At 44.5% G+C, this 14,087-nt stretch overlaps 1 protein-coding gene across 4 annotated transcripts in view; it reads right to left on the bottom strand.

Annotated features, from left to right (window-relative positions):
- Positions 1 to 3,679: 3,679 nt before the first annotated feature.
- NFAT5 (nuclear factor of activated T cells 5) overlaps positions 3,680 to 14,087 on the bottom strand; it is a 101,697-nt gene continuing 91,289 nt past the window's right edge. For all 4 annotated transcript variants that reach the window (XM_019487736.2, XM_006258823.4, XM_019487737.2 and 1 more), the window contains 2 exons: positions 12,557 to 12,803; positions 3,680 to 11,710 (listed from right to left, as the gene is read on the bottom strand). In XM_019487736.2, coding sequence (XP_019343281.1) covers positions 12,565 to 12,803 — 239 coding nt within the window. In that variant the 3' untranslated portion in view covers positions 3,680 to 11,710; positions 12,557 to 12,564. The remainder of the gene's footprint in view (positions 11,711 to 12,556; positions 12,804 to 14,087) is intronic.

The raw sequence follows: 14,087 nt of genomic DNA, 5'->3' as shown, positions 1-14,087 counted from the left end.
GGTGGTTTGCTTCCCACCTCGCCTGTGGATTTCTGTTCCCTGCCAGGGACATGGGAAGGAAATTGCTCTGATTAAGGCCCCTGGATTGCAGCAATGAATCTAATACTTGGGGAGCTTGTAAAACAATCTCAAGTGTGCAGGATACATCTGCAGAGGATCGGGTGGTATCATACAGGAAAGACAAAGGCCCCCGAGGTAAGGCTGCAGCTAGCTGGCAAGCAAGCAAGGGCCTAGCAGAACCCGTGGCTAGACACGCTTTCCTTCCCCCATGCAAGGATCGCTGACCGTTATCTGGGCCCGTGGAGGGAGCCCCTCCTTTGCTGTGGTTCAGCGGCTGTCCGACAGGCCGGCTGCAGTGACAAATCCTGGAGCGTAGCAATGGAGCAGCCGTGTCTCGGATGCTGCCGTCACCGCTGCGTCTGCACAGCGCGGAGACACGAGGTAGCAGTGGGAGTCGTGACCCATTTGTGGCTGCTGCAAGAGACGTGGAGGCAAATAAAAGTCTCTGGCTACAGAAGTCCCCATAATCAGGTACTGGTTAAATTGCAGGAGTCGGGCTCTGATGCCAGTAGCAACATCTGGCGCTGTTCCCTGGCTCCAACAGACTCAGCCCATCTCAATAAAACAGGTGTGTCCAGGAAAATCCAGCCACAGCAGTTCTTATGCTCGGTTTGACTTGTGGTTATGTGGGGTGGGGGAGACAGCTTTGGGGAATACCTGGCCTTTGACCAAAATAAAGAGGGGGAGAGAGGGTGGCATCAGCACCTAACAGGCAGGCCTTTATCAGAGACTCCCTGCCTGGGTCCTTGGCAGGTTTGTATCCGACCTGTTCATCTGCGATTGTGATGTGCCACTTCATACTCGATGGCACGGAAAGAGACTGGAGAGAGCTCCGGCTTAGGACAAAACCATTCCCTTCTTTCAATAGCCTAAGGCAGCAGCAGCAACAGGCACAATTCACTGCCTGAATTTGAATGCAGAGATGTGGGTCCTGCCGTGACGCAGAGATAAGCAAGAGAGGGCGTAAGGATTGCACAGCCGAGACCTAGTTCAGCACTTCGCAGGCTCTGCCTGTCTACGCACAAGTTCGAACAAAAAGCCGGTGACCGAAGCTCCTCGCTCAGCTTTGCGGTCTGCTCCGTGCCGCGTTCTGAGCACACGCTGTAAATGTGCTAGAGCCCTGTCATGCCAGAAGCGTCCCTGCCCTCAGGCCACGTGGCATCCCTCATGATCCTGCCCGACTGCAGGATGGTGCTGACTTGCCTCCCTTCTGGCCCCATGCTGACTGTTGCTGTTTTGCAAACAGGAGCAGCTCAGCGTGAGACAGACCCCTACTAGGGGTCTGTGCAGTTTCCCTGCCAGGGGAGACTCATGCCAGTACTCTTGTTTCTCAGGGTAAACTTATCAAGAGCACCAAGGTGCAAAGCCCTCAGCGTCTGAGATGCCTGCTGCCATTTAGCCAGCACTGGCTGTAATGCTGTCACAGCGGGATGCTGAGGCATCTTGGTGACTGCCCGTGCAGCAGGAGAGGGGGCTGGAGGCAGCTGGCACTTAAACAGCAGATGGCTAGGCTACTTTGGCTCTTTCCAAAGCACCAGTCTAACTCCCTGCATGCGCAGTGAGCTCGGGGACCTGACCTACCACATGCTTCTTTGAGCAATAGAAGCAAAGGCTTTACTTTCCCCATCACAGGCAGTGGTAGGTAGTTAGCCCTGCTGGGGTGAACCACCTTTCTCTCCAGCTGCTACTTGTGTCTCCAGTTGTGGCTGCCCTCTCGTGGCAAAACTATCTGCTGCAGCGCTGAGCTGCCCGGAATAGAAAACTGGAGCAGGAGCACCTGGACCACTGCTCCCCCGCTGCCCGAGATCGCAGGGCTTCAGTGCAACTTCCCCACCGCTTTGTAACTGCACCCAGAACGCGCTGCCTTCCCCCAGGCAGCCTGGCCAAGAGGCTCACAGCACTTGGCAAGCACGACCAAGTGGCACCGTCAGAACATGGGGCGCAGCCCCGCTTCAGAGGTGTTTGCGCAGTAGAGTCTTGCCTGCATCCACACCCAGCGCAGCGCTGGGCGCAGGACTGGGATTGTGCCTCCGAGGCCCCGTGACAGCAGGCTTGTCTTGCTACCTGAGGCCCCTTGCTCAAACTCCTCCCTGCTGCTCTTGGCTCAGCTGTAGGGGCTGCTTTTGAAAACAACACCAGGTATGTTCAAAAGGGAAAACCAGCCAGAGAGCGTACCAGCCTGTCTCCAAAAAGAAGGGTCACTTACTTAACCCTGGATTTGATGGCTGGTTGGTTTGGGTTTTTTGCTATTAATTTAAAACTTGTATTCTAGCACAGTCCCCCTCCCCTGTTTCTACAACTCAGTTCTCCCTCTTCCATAGCTAGGTGCCTTAGTAGCCGAGAGTCACAATATTGTATTCTAGTTTAAAAATCTAAAATTAGGAATGACAACTCATTGCATGAGAAAACTATTGCTGAGATCACTTGTTTGGGAGAGGATTTGTTTTATGGTACCACAAATATTGCAAATATGCGACTGAATACGCAGCTAGGTAACAGATATTGGCCATTTTCTGAAACTGTCCTCGGTACAATCATGGAAGTTTTCCAGAGGAATTGTAACCCAAGAAGGCTGCTTGCTTCCTAATAACCAGAACAGAAAACACACCTCTGGGAATCCTGTACAGGGAGTGGACCCAACTGACAGGCCAGCCAAGGGACTAGGGTCTCTGTGTGCTTCTATACCTCATAATCCAAAAATTATTATTTTTTGCTCTTCTTATTCCTCCTAAATTGCATCCAACAAATGATTTAGTCTCTGACCAACAGTGAGGGGGAACATGAGGCTTTGGGGATCTTTTACATACACAGTGAGAACGGTTTGAAGCCATGGTATCTTGGCCTGAGAGTTTGCAGCTGAGGGAATTATTGTGCTCGGTCAAGACCCAGGAAGCCTGTGAGGAATTCCAGACTGGAGCACAGCGGCTGAATTGCATCTGCTCTCATGCTGCCCGATGTGGCCGAAGACACGATGATGTGCATGCAGAAGGAAGGCTCTGACCCACTCGCATACATCGCTGCGTTTTAAATTAATGTCAGCGACGCGCAAAAACAGTAAATAGAAACGTGTCACTATGCCGGCTCACTGCTTTTGGTTCGGTGTATGCTGATGGTCAAGAACAGACACCAGGCTACTACTCTACCTGAAAGACAGAAGAAGAAATACTGAAAGTGTAATGTCAGTATGGGACTACTGTGCCCGTTTCTGATCCTCTTCGTTCTGAAAGAACATCGCCCTCAGAGCCCTGGAGGGATGGGAGGTGAGGGGGATCGGGAGAGAGTTCACAGGAAGGGAAATCCTGGGGGGCAATTTTATGTTTCCTAGGCAGCAAGGGTGGGGGGGGAGGAAATCAGACCAAGACCAATTTGGGAATGGGAGACCCAGTTTCCAGGACAAAGCCTTCGGGAAAGGATGCAGGCAGGGTACAAAGTGTTCGCTTACATGGCGATCCCAAACAGGTGGCCAAAAGGAGATCAGCCTGGGCTCCACATCCCCTGTTTTGGCTCAGCTCAAAGCCACGAGGCTACCATGACCAGCACCACGGCTGTAGCAAGTACTAAAAGCAGCTGCTCTCTTCTCGCGGTCTGAAAGAACACGACAGGAGTTTACACTGCAAAGTGAAAACTTTCAATGTTTTATTCTTGACTGCAGCTGTTTACAGAAATATAGTTGCGAGTATACAAATGTCCCAATAGAAGCAAAATATTTTTTTTTAATATTCAACAAGTTATCACAGGATAGCTAAAAACATAGATGCAAATGAAATATCCCCTCTTAGAACAAACTGAACACACCTGGTATCAGTGCTCGGAAAATCCCAACTACGAAAGCCATATACACAGAAATGCACAAAAGAATATCTGGTGCTACTTTCACATTGCAGGACAAGGGAAAAGACAGCTCAGTGGTTGATTAGTGCGCTTTAGTCAAAACATGGCAGACAAACCAGTCGGGGGGAAAGAATGATTACCAGGAGCGTGCTGAGTTCATGCAGAGATTAACAGAGGTAGAAGGTTCTAGTCTGGGGCGGCTTGGAGCTTACCCAAAGGCAAACAGTGATAAGAGGACATGACTCCAATCCCCTAACAAGTAGTAGCCGGTATAGAAACGGCTTCAGACTGGTCGTGGCCCGTTCGGCAGGACAGAGCGTCCCTATTCCAACCCCGCAAAATCCAGAACTTGACATTTTGGTTTGTTTTTTTAAACAAGGTCAAGAGCCAGGACCTGGTCCTAACCTCCCTACCTGCTGGAACCTCTGTGCGGACTGGATCCTGGGCCAGACCCTCAGCTGGTGTTGATGCGGGTACCGCCATGGGCTTGAATGAAGGAGAGGAGAGACTGGGGACCTGAGCCTGTTCAGCCTCAGCAAGAGGAGCCTGAGGCAGAACCTGCTGGCTCCCTACAAACTCATCAGGGGGATCAGCAGCAAACAGACAGAGCCCTTTTCTCCCCAGCACCACCTGGGGTGACGAGGAACAATGGTCATAAGCTGATGGAGAATAGGTTTAGGTTGGAGATCAGAAGGCAATATTTTACAGCTAGGGTGGCCAAAATCTGGAACCAACTTCCCAGGGAAGTGGTCCTCGCCCCTACCTTGGGCAAATTCAAGAGGAGGTTGGACGATCACCTGTCTGGGGTTTTGTGAGCCCAGCATTCACCCCTGCCTGTGGCAGGGGGTCAGGTGAGATGGTCTGTTCAGGTCCCTCCTGACCCGAGCTACTAGGAAACTACGAAGCTGTGGCGTTTTGCGCTGGCTGAAGATCCGGTGCTCACATGGTGGTTCCACCAGAACAAGTGTCGGGGGGCTCCTTGCAGCGAGCTGTGGTTGGGTTCACAGCAAGAAGGTACAGCATCACCACCCTCGTATCTGCCTGAATGGGCTGTATATACTGTGGGATAATTTTTAGTCTGGAGAAGCACAAACTATTAAAAGGTTTCTCTGTAGAAGGGAGCGTTAGTGAGGGATGACAGGAGGAAAGATAAGGAAGAGAAGGGAATTCAGGTCACTTGCACTGGGCACTAAAGGGGGGTTTGGTAGAGATGGTTTGAATCAAGCACATGCCAAATTCAAGGTGATAATCTTGCTCTCAGGTTCCTGGTGTGGCCTGGGAAATAAAATGCACTGCTATGCATCTTTGTTAAGAATCAATATTCCTTTTAAGAGTTTAATCTCTTAAGTACGTAAGAAATAAGCACAGGCAAAAGCAGTGCTCCCACTCAGTCTGAGACCACCCACAGGGAACGCTTCTTGGTCAGACTGCTTCCATACAAAGCCACCTCAAAATCCTATGATGACATTACATTGTTTTGGGGGCATCTTTTTATACAGAAATTAAACAAGGAAGGAAGAGGGAGGACCCAGGAGTAGGTGCAGGTCCTTAGTTCAAATGCAACTCAGCCTAGTGGCAGCTGGAAGTCTTTGCCCCCCTGACAGGGGTTAGGGGCCCCTCTTGAACAGGAATAACTGGCCTCAGTCCAGTTCCTCGTGGACCTGTACCTGCAAAACAACATTCATTCTTGTGCTACTGGCCAAGCACTGAAAAATGAATCCTGCCAGATGGTCCCTCCTGGAAGGGCTAAGACAAACTGGCAAAGCAGCAGCTTGTCTGGAAAGCAGTAAGCACGTGCTGCTGCTGCCCTTGCCAAGACGGACCCAGGACACGGGACCGGGATCGCCAGGCTGTCGGTTCCGCACATTTTTCAAATGTCAAATTTGCCAAACGGCAATAAAATAGTGGGAAAAAACCAGAACAGCAAGCAACAGTTCAGACAGCAGCGAAGTGCTGAAAAGCAAAACACGTTTCTAGGACAACACTTACTGTTATACTACTAATTGTTCCAGACATATATCATATTTACACACACAGACATAACTAGTACTCAGCTACTGAGGTGAGCTTGGTAAGTGAATTCGCACTATGGAAAAATTAATTATGTCAGCTTTATAAAAATGTTGATATAACAGTATGTTATGCATGTATACAATAAACTAAATAATATATGTATGATATTTGATTCCAGCTATATACATATGTACAGGTCTAGAATATACAGGTGTGGCATATCTGCATATATATACATTGATTATATAAAAGGGAAAATCCTTTTCTAAGTTGCCTCTCAAAAAATGCAGACTAACCTAGACAACTACAAGTACATTTTTTGCTATATTTCCTCTGCCATGTCTCATCTTTTCTTCTATTTAACTACATATAGCACAGCAGTTCTCTATGATGGGCCTCAAATAGACAAGTGTGTGTACAGAAGTGTCCCTGCTTTTCTATGCTTCACTCACTACTTGCACACAGTTACCATAACTGCATCTGAATTTGGACTTACTTATTAAAAGCATGGAGTTCTCACGACCTGTCCCAAAGACTCAACGAATACTGACAAAAATGGATGAGTACCAACTAGCTCACTTTTAAACTTCACTGACCTCCGACCACTCCCCCTGCAAAATTATTTCCCAGAAACCACTCTAAAGCAGGTTGCTTTTCTCCCTTCAGCAACCACCTTAAATATTCCTGGTCTCACTTTCCACCTAAAATGCCTGGTTCAGAGCACCCTATGCAATTCCTCCCCCTACTTCTCACTTCCATTATTCAGCTATACGCTTGCACCCATTTGCACTAATCTATCTATACATGCTTTGACTAGGTAGCCTAATAACTTTTAAGTAACAGAGCAACATGTGAGCTGCAACTGAAAACAACATGCTGATGTCCTCATCTTCAATAACTTATTAAAGCTTTGCCTGTTTGGGTGAACTTAAATTTCTTTATTCCACTGATGAAGCTTTAAACAAAACAGACTTTCTTGCTGCTTGGAAAGGTTTAAGCTACATTAAAAGAGGGTGCTTGAGCTTCTGAACGGTTTTTCCTTTTTGAAGGCTTTGGAAGGACAATTTGTGAATGGAAAAATCTAACCAATGCAGTAGATATTACTTCTTTCAGGACAACACATCCTGAAATCACAGCGGAAGACTAGAAAAGTCAAGCCTTGTTCCTATTAGAGAAATGTGCACACTTGCAATTGGAAAAGCCATCAGTGTAGGGCTAAGACAGTTAAAATTCACAGACGTTATCTTGTTTGTCTCTTATTTTGATTTAGAACTAATCCAAAGTACCCAGCCATGGACACTGCTCATCCTGCTGATGGCTCAAAATTAGCAAAATAAATGCCTAGTGGTTAAGTGTCTCCTTCAGAGCATCAGGGCTGAAACTATTCCTTCAACTGTATGTGTTGACAAAGAAAATAATGGAAGAGCATTTGGCGTGGATGAGCCATTGAAAGGGTCAAACCATGTCAAGGCAATCTGTGCCAACAAACAGACTGGCTGGCAAAGTGGGAAGTGTAGATAAACATTTCCACTGGCAAGAGCTGCTCAACTAATATTTATCTTAATATTTTCTATGCCACAAGTGTTATTCATATAACCTATTATTCTTTCAATGTTGAATTAAGAACAGTCCATTTTTAAGTACTGATATCATATATACAGACACAAGGGGACTGGCTAAAGGCATGGACTGTGGTGGCTAAAAGGACAGGTTTATTTAGGTATTCTTATAACAGAGATGCTGTTGAGACAGCAAATAAAGGGGATTGGAAAGCTAATGTGCAAAAAAGATTTAAAGCTGAAAACCACCTAAATTCAGATAGAGTTTTTGGACTATAGATGCTTTAACGAAAGGTCCAAGGCAGTAGAGAAAGACAAATAATATACAGAAAATCCATGCTAAAAATACAACTTTATACTTTTCCACCTTGCATCTAGTAAAGGTAGCTACAAAAACATGTACTTCAAAAGAGTAAATGTTTACCTTAAATATATAAAAAGCAAGTTCTTCAGCATGTAATCTGAGTCAAACGGGCCTCTTAAGTTTAGTGTGTGCAAGAGGCAATCGTGTAAATGTTACTGACTACTCAAGATAAGAATTACACACACACACACACACACACACACATATTGTCATCACCTTAAATGACTCCTAACTTTCCAACCAAACAGGATTGGATTGGCTAGGCCCCACCCCCTCAATAAAAACTCGACAGGCAAACACTTTTTGTACCCCACTCTTCTGCCCAGACCAGTGCAGATGAATCATGGAATAAATAGATCAGCAAATTAAAAATACCATCCCCCCTTTCCCACCCAAAAACAACACCCCAAAAACCAGGGTAAGCTCCAAATATCAGTATCAACTGCTGAAATCACGAAAGTACATGGGTGGGACTCTGAAGGAGTAGAGACAGGGGACTCGCATGATACTTAGGTTCTTCTGCCATGAAACAACTCTTGCAAGCTGTTTCCAAAGCCATTGTTGAACTTCACTCTTTATGCAACTGAAAAGATGTTTGCAAGTAGCAGCGCAAGCACTAGTCAACCACTGAGCAAGGTTTTAATTCAGAAGACAAATACTTTTTGTAACCAAATCACATGTTCAAAATGTTGTACATTTAACATTGACCTAAAAATGGACACAGTAAGTTTGACACAACAGAAAGTAAAGATGCTGTTTAGTAGTGAGAACATGGTCGCACAGCCCTTGTTATAAGCAACCTTAAAATACGCACAAGTCAAACATTCCCCTGCCCCAGAGCTGTAGCAGTCCCGACAATAAGTTCTATTTTGGACACCAATCAATGGAAAACTGGTCCCTGGTGACTTGGCGCTGACCAACGTTTCAGCATGAAGATGCTCCCACTTCCAAACAATGGAACAAAATGAAGCAGCATACAAATCAGTTTATTATCCCCATCTCTCATCAGTCCACAGTAGGCCCACTCAGTCAGCAGGATGTCATCAAACATCCTTGTCCTGGGACTAACTGTGAATAAGTTGATCTTACAGAAGTCACCAGTTAGTTTCCGAAGAACTGTTACAGGCCATTGCCTCCCACAGCCATCTGGAAGCTGTACTCAATCCAATGAGGCGCAGAACCCATCTATGTCTCATCGGACAGCATGCAGGCAATGTTGCGAGGCTGCTCTTCCATGAACCATAACAAGAATTTTACTTTTTCTTACGAGGAAAAGAAAACAAATTCATAGGAAGAAAAGTGTCTTGTTCGGGGTTAAAAAGCAGCTCCGGACATTATGAAGTAGGGAAAATTTTCTTTATCGTGATTAAAATTTCCAACAACATTGTTAGTGTAATTATAAATTAAAAATAACAACACAAAGGTGCTAATAGTAAAATATTAAATAGACAATGACAGTGAATAAAAGCTGAATGGCTCATTCTGAATGAAACCCCGTAATTTTACAGTTGCCTAAATGGGTTTCCTTACTACATCACACTGCTGAGTGACGGACACATCAAACACAGTGAAGCTGCCCACTGCCAACTGGAACAATACACTGCCTGATGGAATGGCCAGAGATGAACAAGTTATTTATGTTGCAAAAAGTACTTAAATACTTAGTAAAGACATAACAAAACCCACCCCCACCGTTATCAGACGCCACGTTGTGGTAGAACATCAGACAAACTCACAAATTTACCACAAAAATGTGTGGCAAAAGAATATTTCATATATATGTATATATAGATATATATATATATATATATATAAATTTTTATATTTATGCCAATGTACTCACTCAGTACAAATAGCAAAATAGTATACCATTTCCTAAATACAAAATATAGCTTTCCAAAAAAATGAAACACACATTAGATATAAACCATCCAAAACTTGAACGATTGAAAACTGTATTCAAAATTAAATGACCCAGAGCAGGTCTCTTTCTGAAAAGTTCCCTTCATATCGGCAAGAAGCCTTACTACTGAAAACGTAATTCAATGCCTCTCAATGAGAGAGAGAGAGAGAGAGAGAGAGAGAGAGAGAGAGAGAGAGGGAGGAAGAGAGAGACACAGAAAGAGCAAATAAACATTTTGAAAGACTGACATACAGGAAAAACCATTAAAACCAAAAAACATTTCTACACAGCTCAGCTAGGTACACAAGTTAGAAAAAACACACAGTAAACAGACTAGGGTAAATTAAAAACCATTTACAGGCTATTCTTTTTTACTTAAAATAACAAATTAAAAATGACACAATACCAACTTTACTATACCAAGGCATAACAGCCATACATGACGTGTTTGGCTCTATACTGCATTAACAGCTTTCTACGTGCAGGAGACGGAGAAGACAGAAGAAATGTCTGCATGAGGTTGTAGTGAGAGCCCAGCATACCTCCTGGGGTAGCTGGAGCACCCAAAAGAACTCACATGCCTCACAATGCAACCACATGGCCTGGAGTGGGTTATTTTTATATACTGTAACAGAGGCTGCTTTTTAATGGAATATATGACCCGGGAAAAGCTGCAGGATATGGGGACTATCAGTAAAAAACAAACAAACCATGCACTTCATCTGTCATGAGCTGAAAAGGCTGCAAAGATGCACCAGCTGAAGTGAAGTTTTTAAGAACACTGAAACGTGTTGTTTGCCCCGTTTAAAATTAAAAAGTAAGGTTTTAATCAGCAACGACTGGAGAAGCAGGGCAAGTTTTTGCGTTTGGGGGATGGCAAGGAACTGGCATTTCCACGGTCCTTAAGCCCTGCTGACCTGTCAAGGACTTCTACAGACTTGGCATCTGGATACCACAGTCATAGGTGCCTTGGCATCCTAAAAGTTTCTTCAGGTTTCTAAAGCCAATAGTATCCGTATGTGTTTAAAGACCATGTAAAAGTTGAGGGAAGGAAAGAAGAAGAATATGGAAAGAACGAAGGAGGACAGATCGGTATGAGAAAAGATAATGCAGCTGACAAGCTCTGATTTACGCAGCTGTAGTGAGAGACATGAAGGAGATGTTTCCTCAGCCAGGCAGATTGCTCCCTTTAAGTTCAAGGTATTTTAGAGGATAAGGTTTCAGAATACATTACTGTGACGTTCTCCTTCATTTTGGTAGAGCCACCTAATTCTTATTCTATGTACAGTTCATAAGTAAGCCTACCAGCAGAGAGACAGAAAACTGTTAATCACATTCTCCAATGGGAAGCACCCACATCTTCCTGGATGTTCTGCGAGATGTAGTAGATAATCTGCCTGCAAGTTATCCGCATCATCTTTTACCACCACCTGCTGTAACTAACCCATCGCAGCCATGGCTCTTCAGCGCCATTGTCAAAACTGCAATTCTTTCACCGACTGACAGCTATGTTGAGAATCACAGCTCAAGCCATGGGCGCACAATGTTCCTGCTTCACAAGCTTTTCTACTTGACAGAGGTTTTGTGAAGAAGGAAGAGAAAAGAAAAGGTAAACATGGCAACATGTATTATTTTCTAACAACAATAATAGCTGAGCAGTCCTGCTCTGAATTCAAAAAGCATCACTGACCAGTGGGTCTAGCAATCTGGCAACAGTCTCATTCCACACCCTGGTAAAACAAAGCACAACTTTTCAGCCATTATTGACTTCAGGAGTTTCAAATACTACAGTTACAGACTCAGTTGCTAGAAACTGCAGTAGGCAGCATATGTGCTCTTTAGAAAAAGAGGGAGAAGTTAACATATTTGCTTGGGTACAGGCCATTCTTTGACAGAAGTAAATCGGTTCCACACAGCTTAATCCAGAATCACAAGGTCTGAGAGAACTTGGAAACTGTTATCTTTTCCTTCATAGGATTTCTGAGAGAGGAGGAGAAAAAACAAGAGTTAGATGTAATTAGTTAAGTCTCATTTTACTTTTATGTAGCTCTTTCATCTGAAAGCATTCTACAATCAAGAGAAAAAAAGAAACACTCAGTCCCAAAAAGCAGCCATCTCGTGTGATGGAACACCACAGGGTTTTTTTCCAGTTGTTGACATCATTACACAAGTCTGAAGTCATCAAGTGAAGGGTGTACCATCCGACAGAAATTTCACTGGGGGGTTTAGAGAGGCTGAACGTAGTTACAGAAGCAGGATACAGACAGGCGAACAAATTGAGTCTAGAGTCATGGCCTATTTAATGCCCATCTGCGATCAGAACCTCGCCTAGGAAACACTGCACTTACAGTAGTTCTCCCAAACTCCTTTGGCATAATAGGAGGGGCTTTGGAAGACTCCAGATTAAAGGGAAATCTGACACATGCATAAAATAATTTTGAATTAAAACCAGATTTGGTGGCAGTTCTCAGGGATGCCTCACCTGTCTGACAGCAATCCATTCATCTAATTTATCCCAATACAAAATTAGGCTATACTGGTACAGGAAAAACAACAAAGGCCAGTTCAAAACCAAAGCTTGGTCAACAATTTTCTACCGACTCTGATTCCTTGACGATCACAAACACCTACTAGTTCTAGCTACCTGCAGTTAAACACTTGCTTAGGAGGAACAGAAATATTTTAATAAATGTATATATGCATAATGTTGGACTGCAAAGTCATACCATCTATTAAAAAGAGAGGCTTTTTGGTGTATACACAAAACCTTACTGAGCACTGCATGACTGGCAAGCAGACCCATAAAACCCCAAATCCATTTCTTACTTGGCCAATTAAAATGAGCCAGCCATGTTGTTCCCCGGGTTTTGTAATGACACAAGCAAGTCATCTATTTTCTCCATATTCTGATTGGTTGTCATCGCTGAAGGTAGTGGAGAATTCTCAGATATCTGCTGGGGCAGTAGTGTTGGCACGGGTGGTTGCCCCTCATTCTGTGGCTGACCTGACTGACTTATAGCCATCAGCTGATCCGGCAATGTAGCTGGTCCAGAAGTTAAGAGCTGGCCACAGTCTGTTAAGAAGTTAAAAGGAAACAGAAGAAAATTGAAGCTGCAAAATCCATATTTAAGAAGTTTGTTAAGAAACCTCTTTATTGAGATCAAAATCTACTTAAGAGCTTATATAAAGACAGACATGCTTTTACTCACAAGACAGTCACATGTGCCATTTCCCCAGTGAACAAATTCAGTTAGTGCAAGCATCTGCAATCAGAAGGGTGCTAAGTAGCACCAGCACCCTCTCTGTATGGCCTGTAACAGACTGGGGAGGGCACAGGCAGCACAGTGGCAAATAGGAGAACAAGCAGAAAGCAAAGCAAATTGAGCAGGGAGCACAGGAAAGGAAGCAGAAAGCAGAGCACCAGAGATGAGGAAGCACAGGGCTGGGAGCAGAAAGCAGAGCAGCAGATCAGGCAGGGGAAGGGGATAGGAGTGGCACTCAAGGGAGGGCACAGAATTAATTCATGGCATGCCTGTCAAAAAGGTTGGCCCCCACTGTGTTAGTGCATGTTCTTGTGAAGAAATGGTTTTGGTTTTAAAAATCAAACACTAACACCCTAGCAGGCCAGGGAGAACACCTGGCTGGAAGAAAAATATGGAAAGGAACATTATCTCCAGTGCTTGAAAACTGTTCCACTGTGTCCACAGGCTGTTTCAGTAATAGGTATGGCTGTATCCCTTTCATTTCCATCACCAGTACTCCATAAATTTGCAACTGCCATTGTGCATCAGCTTTCTCTCTGCATCAGTACATCTAACGATCAAACTGCACAGTAAGTTTTACCAACTTGTCCACATAAAGTCACAACATTAATTAAATGAGGCATAAGAACATCAGCAGTGCCATACTGGGTCAGACCAATGGTCCATCTTGCCTAGGATCCTGTCTCTGACTGTAGGAGAGCAGATGAACTGGGCAGATCCTCTGTCAGACCCTCCCTAGTTTAAGGGTTTCAGAAGAGACAGCCCTGACTGTTCTGTTTAATAGCTATTAATGGACCTGTCTTCCATGAATGTCTAATCCTGCTTTGAACCTGGTTATGTTATCTGCAGAGATAGAGATGAATGCAGACATTATGCCTTCTGCTTATGTATCATGTCAGGCTAGACAATTCTTTGTGACAGGTGAGGGCAGCATTTTATAAAAACATTGAAAGACTAGTCTCTCCCAAGAGACTTGTATTATAAATTCATCAGAGCACACAATAAAAGGCAAAGTGGTGGATTTTGAACAGACCAAACTTACAAAAGTAAAGACACAAACCTGGCTTCTAGCACATTTTATTCATGACGTTTTT

The sequence above is a fragment of the Alligator mississippiensis genome, chromosome 10, assembly GCF_030867095.1.
Source record: "Alligator mississippiensis isolate rAllMis1 chromosome 10, rAllMis1, whole genome shotgun sequence".
Lineage (NCBI taxonomy): Eukaryota > Metazoa > Chordata > Crocodylia > Alligatoridae > Alligator > Alligator mississippiensis.
This window is presented reverse-complemented; position numbering and strand designations above follow the sequence as displayed.